The following is a 7836-nucleotide window of genomic DNA, read 5'->3' on the forward strand; positions in this document are numbered from 1 at the left end:
CTTTTGCAGCGACAAGTTTTGTATTTGTCAATGAGGTCTTCAGTGAATTTTTAAAAACAATTCGTGAGAGGTGTTCTCTTTTTAATTTTAAAAACAATTGCAGAGATTTAAAAGTAAAACAGATATAAGAGATGTGCATGAAAAAATGTTTCAATAAGGCCGTTGTGGCAAAGATATATTTATATTACAATCCGTCATGAAACGATACGAGAATTTTTGAAGTGATGTGAATTTGCTTTTAGGTTGAGGACAGTGGACGGTGGTAAATTCATTTGGTGTGCGGATTTTACGATAGATTTCTTTATTTGAAGACAATGGGGGACAGTACTTTCCTAGCTTTCTTAGTTTTCCATGGTTCGAAAATTGGTTGTTTATTAAGCAGAGGATGGGTGACTCTATATGGTGTACTTACTTCATCTGGTACGTAGACATTATTATGGAATTATTTATTTTAAAGCTTTGGGGTCAGCATTTTCTGAGGTCTTTTTTTAAGGTTCGAAGTTTGGTTGTTTATTAAGTTGAGAATGCATGACTCTATATCGTGCAAGTTACTTCATTTGGAACGCATACAATATTATGGAAGTATTTATTTTGAGTTTCGGGGTCAGAATTTTCTGAGCTCTTTTTAGGTTTCTTATGGTTCGAAATTTTCTTGTTTATTAAGTTGAGGATGGGTGACGCCATATAGTTTAAGTTACTGCATTTGGCACTTAGGAATTTTTTTGGAATTATTTAATCTGAGGCTTTGGGGGTCAGTATATTTTGAGCTCTTTTTTGTTTTTTATGACTCGAAATTTGGCTGTTTATAAAGCAAAGGATGAATGACCCTAAATCGTGTAACTTACTTCATTTGGAATTACGTATACAATTTTATGGAATTATATTTTAAGGCTTTGAGGTCAGCTTTAAAGGCTTTAGGGCTTTAAGGCTTTGGTTGCTCGAAAAATGATTGTTTATTAAGCAGAAGATGGGTGACTCTATATCGTGTAACTTACCTCATTTGGTACGTAGACATACTTATGGAATTATTTATTTTAAGGCTTTGGGGGTCAGCTTTTTTGATCTCTTTTTTATGGTTCCAATTTTGGTTGTTTATTAAGTTGAGGATGAGTGACTCTATGTCTTGTAACTTAATTCGCTTGGTACGTAGATATTTTTGTGAAATTATTTATTTTAAGGCTTTGGGGCTGAGCATTTTCTGAGCTCTTTTCTTTTGGATGGAAAATTGATCGCTTTTTAAGTTGACGATGGGGGATTTTATTAAGTTGAGGATGGGTGACTCTATATCGTGTATCTTACTTCATTTGATACTTAGACGGCTTTTTGGAGTTATTTAGGAGTTTTTTCTGAGGCCTTGGGGGTCAGTGTCATTTGAGCTCTCTTTCAGTTTTTTATGGTACGAAATTTGGCTGTTCATTAAGCAGAGGACGGATGACCCTAAATCGTTTATCTTACTTCATTTGGTGCGTAGACATTTTTATTGATTTATTTATTTTAAGGATTTGAGGTCAGCATTTTCTGAGCACTTTTTTTGGTTCGAAATTAAGTTGTTTCATAAGTTGTGGATGAGTGACTCTATATCGTGTAACTTACTTCATTTGGTACTTAGACTTTTTTTGGAATTATTTATTTGAGACTTTGGGGGTCAGTATTTTCTAAGCTCTTTTTTAGTTTTTTTATGACTCGAAATTTAGCTGTTTATAAAGCAAAGGACGGATGACCCTAAGTCGTGTAACTTACTTCATTTGGAATTACGTATACGATTTCATGGAATTATTTTTTCAAAGCTTTGAGGTCAGCCTTGAAGGCTTTAGGGCTTTAAGGCTTTGGTTGTTCGAAATTTTTCAGGCTTTGAGGTCAGCCTTAAAGTCTTTAAGGCTTTAGGGCTCTGGTTGCTCGAAATTTGGATGTTTATTAAGTTGAGGTTGAGTGACTCTATATCGTGTAACTTACTTCATTTGGTACGTAGACACTATTTTGGAATTCTTTTTTTAAGGCTTTGGGGGTGAGTATTTTCTCAGCTCTTTTTTTAAGGTTCGATATTTGGTTTTTTTTAAGTTGACGATGGGTGACTCTATGTCGTGTAACTTACTTCATTTGGCACGTAGACATTATTACAAAATTATTTATTTTGAGGCTTCGGGGGCCATTATTTTTTGAGTTCTTTTTTAGTTTTTTTTGTTCGAAAATTGCTTATTTACAAAATTGAGGATGGGTGATTCTACATCATAAACCTAATTCATTTGATATGCGGATTTTTCTAAAAAAAAGTTTTAATTCTTTATTTTGTGGCTTTGTGAGTCAGTATTTTTCTACTTTTTTTAAATATTTTTTTGACTCAAAATTGATTGTATATTAGGTTGAGGCTGGTTGACTCTATGTCGTGTAACTTACTTCATTTGGTACCTAGACATTTTTTTAGAATTATTTAGTTTGAGGCTTTGTAGGTCAGTATTTTCGGAGCTCTTTTTAGTTTTCTATGGTTCGAATGTTGGTTGTTTATTAAGTTGAGGATGTTGACTCTATATCGTGCAACTTACTTCATTCGGTAAGTGGATTTTACAATAGAATTCTTAATTCTTTATTTTGTAGCTTTAGCTGTCAGTATTATTTAGCTCTTTTTTAGTTTTTCTGGTTCGAAGTTGCGTTGTTAAGATACTCCAAGGATATTTCTCTTCAAGTTGATTATTTCAGTTGAATGTAGATTTCAATACTTATGGCTTTTTTGACAAAACTTCACTATACTTAAATGTTGTTGTTGTAGACATTTCTGTTGAAGTTGATCAATTTGACAGTATTTATGGCTTTTTTGCATAAGTTCGCTATACTTAAAGGCTGTTATGCCCAAGGTTCTTTCTTGTGTATGAATAATTCGACTTCATGTCTCTGTTTTAAACAAAACGCGAATAATGGGGAATTCCATCGAAACTTGGCCTTCGTTTAAATCGAGGAAAAAGATTTAGCGGTTCATCTACTTTTTTGAAATTCAATTTTTTTTCTATAATTGATTCATTTCTTCTAGGTGCAAAAACCTATTAAATGGATACTTTTTTGTGTGATATTTTTTTGTTATCATTTGTAAGTTATTTATCGCTATCTTTGATGTTATGCATTAGTTTAGTGGTGACTAATCTGCGAGTAAAATGTTCTCGAATTTTCGTTTGTATCTATCAGAATGATGTTTTAAGTGTTGCTGGTTTTGCAATGGCTTTTATTCAGTAACAGTTTGTGGAGCTCTGCTGTGGTTGAGACGGTTTACACAATTCGTGATTTATTAGTATGTACACTTTATAGCTTCTAACCTTTTCTCAAAAATGCATCCAGAAATAGTGACACTTTTTCAAGTCATTTCCATATGATCATTTGTAATAGAACTTTGTATTTTGTCGAATCTATCCAGAGACAAACAATTCATTATATTCACAAATTTTTTAACAAGAGCAATTTAAGTTAGTGCCAATTGAAATCTTTTCTGCTAAAATGTTCCGTTTTTCCTTCATAGGTCATGTAGGATAATTAATTCCGGAATTACTAGTTGAAGAATTGTCAGAGAGAGAAAGAGAGAGAGAGAGAGAGAGAGAGAGAGAGAGAGAGAGAGAGAGAGAGAGCATACTGTGAAGGAACTTTTATTTAAAAATTTCGAAAAGTTTAAGTTTATATATGTGTTATTTAGTTATTTAAAAGCTAAAATGCGTTTGTGCTCCTGAGTTTTTCGGTGTTATGTTTTTGTTTGACTTCATGACCATTTTAATTTTAGATTTTTGTTATGTTTGAGGTTGAGGCTGAGTTCTTGAGTGTATTGGTGAGGTTAGTTGGTTATTGAAGTTATCAAAGAAATCCTATGTTGAAAAGATTGAGGCGTTAATATAATATGTTTTTTTTGCTTTAACATTACAAACAGAATTTTGAGGATGTTTAATATTAGTTTCTGGTAAAAATTTACATTTGTTGAGTGCTAGATTACTATGAGCGCTTAGTGGTAGCCAAAACTCTTTACATTTGTCGTTTTTTATTCTTACTTCTTAGGTGGCTTTTTAGCTAGCAGCTATTGTGGAAGACATATCAATAGTATTGCCATATTATAATTTATTTAAAGGTGTATCGACTCATTTTTTGAAATAAGACGATTTTTATTATGAGGAAAGCAATTGCATCGTCTCAAATTGTTTTAATCTGTAAATTGTGAACTTGCCTTGTGGGCGTATTGGCACTTTAGTGCAATTTTTTTAGGTCAATTAAATAATTAGGTCAATTAATTTTTTTGCCTCAACGGTCTCTAAATATTGTTTTTTGAAGTTGTAACTATGAGAATAATAGCAAATATTCTATGCGTTTCTGCTGTATTTCGGAAGCAGTTTCAGTATGGCGAAAGACGTTTGCCAGACAAATGTTTACCAGTATGTTTGTGCTGAGTAACGTAAAAAAGGTGGCCTTTTCCTTGTATGTTTTTTTTATTCGTTATTGAGATCATTTTCACCGATTCCTCGAAAGATTTTCTAGTATTGAAAATCTTTTTCTCTGCGTACGCTCAAGAATCAAATTGCGGTGAAATTTGAAATGAGCTATTGAACTGAGGCACGACAAATTTTTTTGATTGGCTTTTCGAGGAGTAGCAGTTTAAAGGATAGTAGAAATTTCTGGTTCATTAAAATAGTTTTATAAGTTTGTATTGGAGTTTGGAATAATAAGTCAATTTGTATCTAATGAAACATTTGTTTGATCTATGCATTATAATCCAGGACTAGGCCTCGACTTATGAGAAGATTTTTAAAGTCTAGTGGGGGTGGGGCAATATCGACTAAAATTACACGACACGTCGAGCTTCCTAGTTAAAGTCGGGCTAATATCTTTTCATGGGTCGAGATAAAGTCTTTCTATAACGAATAAACTCCAGCTAATGTTTTTTCATGGGCCCACCATTAGTCTTTTCATAAACAACAAAGTCGAATTAAGGTGTTTTCATGGGTTCATCATTAGTCTTTTCATAGGTCTGTTTTTTTTCAGAGTTCCAATTTTTTTTTCTGATTCTGTACAAGCAGAAACAGAACCGGAGCAAGACTAATTGGCTTTGCACCAGAGCATTCCAACTTAAGAAACAGTTGGAAAACTGCCAATAGTCTTAAGTATTTGGTCAAATCTTAAGACAAAGAGTTATTGCAGCTTGAGTATATAACCACATTACTTGATTCAATGAAACCCGCTAGCTTAAGTGAATTGGTCTTATTCCTATTAGCCATGACAAAATTTTGGCGTTATTCAGTTTCTTTTGACTTCCGAAATTACGGGCTATCTTTTGTTTAAAAAATTGCAGGTTTTGAGGGACTTTTGGCCCTGACGATTCGTCTAAGATAGAGGAGCAAACATGCTGACTAAGTTACACGCACTATTGCACGTCAAATTTTAATGGCAAAAAAGCAGACTTATGAAAAGACAAATGATGGACCCATGAAAACTCTTGTACTTGACTTTGTTTGCAAATATTGTGTCGAGCTTAAGTCCAGCCCAAATTTTGGGTCTAGCCTGTCTTTTGTAAATTTTTAGGTCCAGCTCAAGTATTATGCGAAAATCTGAGTCCAGCTTAAGTCCAGAATATCTTAAACTCCAGCTAAAAAAAATTTAATAGCTCAAATGAGTCGAGTTTGGTCTTTTCATAGGATATATAGTCTTTTCATAAGTCTGGAACAAGACCAGGGAAAAGTTGTAACTGCCCATGCGGATGTGCAGGATGGAGAAACAAAAAAATTCAAAAATGGTGCTCCGTATACTGGTTGAATGAGATATATAGATGTTTGATCCACCATTGCAGATGATGTTGATAGTCCTTCGAAATGAACTTTCTTTGTTACCATTTTCTAAATGGAATATTTGATGGAAGGTTTTAACTGATCCAATATTGAGGTGTTTGACAAATTGTAATAATTCTAAGATATTTTATGGCAAAGATTTTGCATGATAGCAGGATGCCACAGCTGATAAAGTTTTTTTTTCATTTAGAAATCTATTTATACAAATTTTCAAGATTCCTCTTACAACGAGGTGCCTAATTTTAATCGCATTGGTATTTTATTAAAAGATGGACGACCCAGAAATCTCTGCTTTTAAGTCGGTAACATCAGATATGGGATAGTGCAGCAGCGGTGTGTGAACTCTCAAAGTCTTGGTTTTGATCTGTGTCTAGTAGAACTGGCCATCCCTGATGAGATATCCGAAAAGGTTAAGCAAACGTAAAAAAACAATGTCTCCTGATAGGTGTCTTAGCTGCAATTATTTCTGAGTATAAAACACTCAACAAAACAGGATAAATTTTTATTCCGTCGGTTGTTCAGATACTCTGACGGTAGCTATGACAATTTAGTTTGTTATTCGTTTATTTTTGAGGTTTCTGAGGTTAACATAATATTACTGGAACTCATAGTGCAACTTCCTGCCTTCATTGTAACCCTGTCTTATATAACTATTTAAAAAAGTGTAATATATCCAAATAAACGTTTTAGATCTCATCGGACAAGTCAACTGATTAGCCTGAAACCTCAAGATTACCTGGGAATAATGGCTAAACACTTTCAACTTGGAGAAGGTAATGTAAACATTTTCTAATAATCTGAAAAAGTAACTCAGTTTAACAAATTGCAATACAAGTCGTTTCCCTAGTTGAGAAGACCGAACAAAACAACAAAAATTTGCAACAAAACTTTGCTTGGTATCTTCGATTTCAAACGTAAGAAAGCTTCGGTTTGTTTGATCTTTTTGGCATCCTCGATTTCGAACGTAAGAATCTATATGTACAAAATTTGCGGTGAAAAAAACTTTGCACTTTATCTTAGATATTTTTCCGATTTTTCTCAACGCGGGCAGCGCATTTCAGCACAACTCCAGAGAATTAAGTATAATGCATAATCCGGCTTTTTATGTGTTTTTTTTTTTGTATTTTGCCACCTCTATTGCAAAATGTCAATATGTTTAGATGAGCTTTTCTGGGTGAGATTTGCCAAAATTGACACGAGTGCTGGAGAACTTTTCCTCGAGGAACTTCACTGGGCAGATGCAGAAAGTCTGGAGCCAATCGAGTCTATCAGTTGGCAAGATGGGGAGCCAAGGGGCAGAAAGAACGAGTGGTGTGGTTGTTTTCGAGGTGATAATGGGAGATTAATGCACGATTGCAAGTGTCACTTGAGAGCACAATTAATATGTGAAATATGTGATTGGAGCATAGAGAACTCACCATTCGAATTATGCGAGGAGTGAAAGTCAACATTACATAGTGAGTGGCTGGTGAGAGTCAAGGACACGGGATTGTAAAAAAGAGATTAAATAAACAAATTTTAAAATGTGTATCAAAGGCGCAAATAAAATGTTATGAACTCACGATTTCCAAAATTTTCATATTTTCATAGAATTATGGATGGTTTCTCGAAAATAAATGACAGATATTAGAAGCAGATACTTTATCCGTCATTGTCAGTACGCACATTTACTAAGTTTTAGTGAACTTTCCCGTGTTCAGGATAACGACGAAAAAAACGACCATCTTTGGTGAGGAATCGTTGTTTTTTTGTCGTTTTCTCATCATTTCCTTCGTTTTTATTCATGTTGATCGTTTCTTTACTTGTCAAAAACTGTCATTTTTTCGTTTTTGTTTTCTTTTTTACGTTGTTTTCTTTGTAAGAGATCGTTGTTTTTTGATCGTTTTTCGTCGTTTCCTACATCGTTATTTTGTACGAAGCCGTTTAATGATCACAGTTTTGTCTTTTTCATTGCTTCTTCACAATAGGCAAAAAACGCTTAGTTCGACGCAAGCGCTGAATTCTTAGAGAACAACGCTAACTCTGCGCTTTC

General features: G+C 33.8%; 1 protein-coding gene across 1 annotated transcript; it reads left to right on the plus strand.

The window, feature by feature from the left end:
* The first annotated feature begins 6499 nt into the window (after nt 1–6499).
* LOC142340506 (uncharacterized) lies at nt 6500–7245 on the plus strand. Its single transcript, XM_075391081.1, has 2 exons — nt 6500–6577; nt 6965–7245. Exons 1-2 carry the CDS (start codon nt 6550–6552, stop codon nt 7243–7245), a joined length of 309 nt encoding a protein of 102 aa, XP_075247196.1. The 5' UTR covers nt 6500–6549.
* Nucleotides 7246–7836: the final 591 nt, after the last annotated feature.

The sequence above is a fragment of the Convolutriloba macropyga genome, chromosome 5 (assembly GCF_964194025.1).
Source record: "Convolutriloba macropyga chromosome 5, txConMacr16.3, whole genome shotgun sequence".
In the NCBI taxonomy this organism is placed as follows: Eukaryota; Metazoa; Xenacoelomorpha; order Acoela; family Convolutidae; genus Convolutriloba; species Convolutriloba macropyga.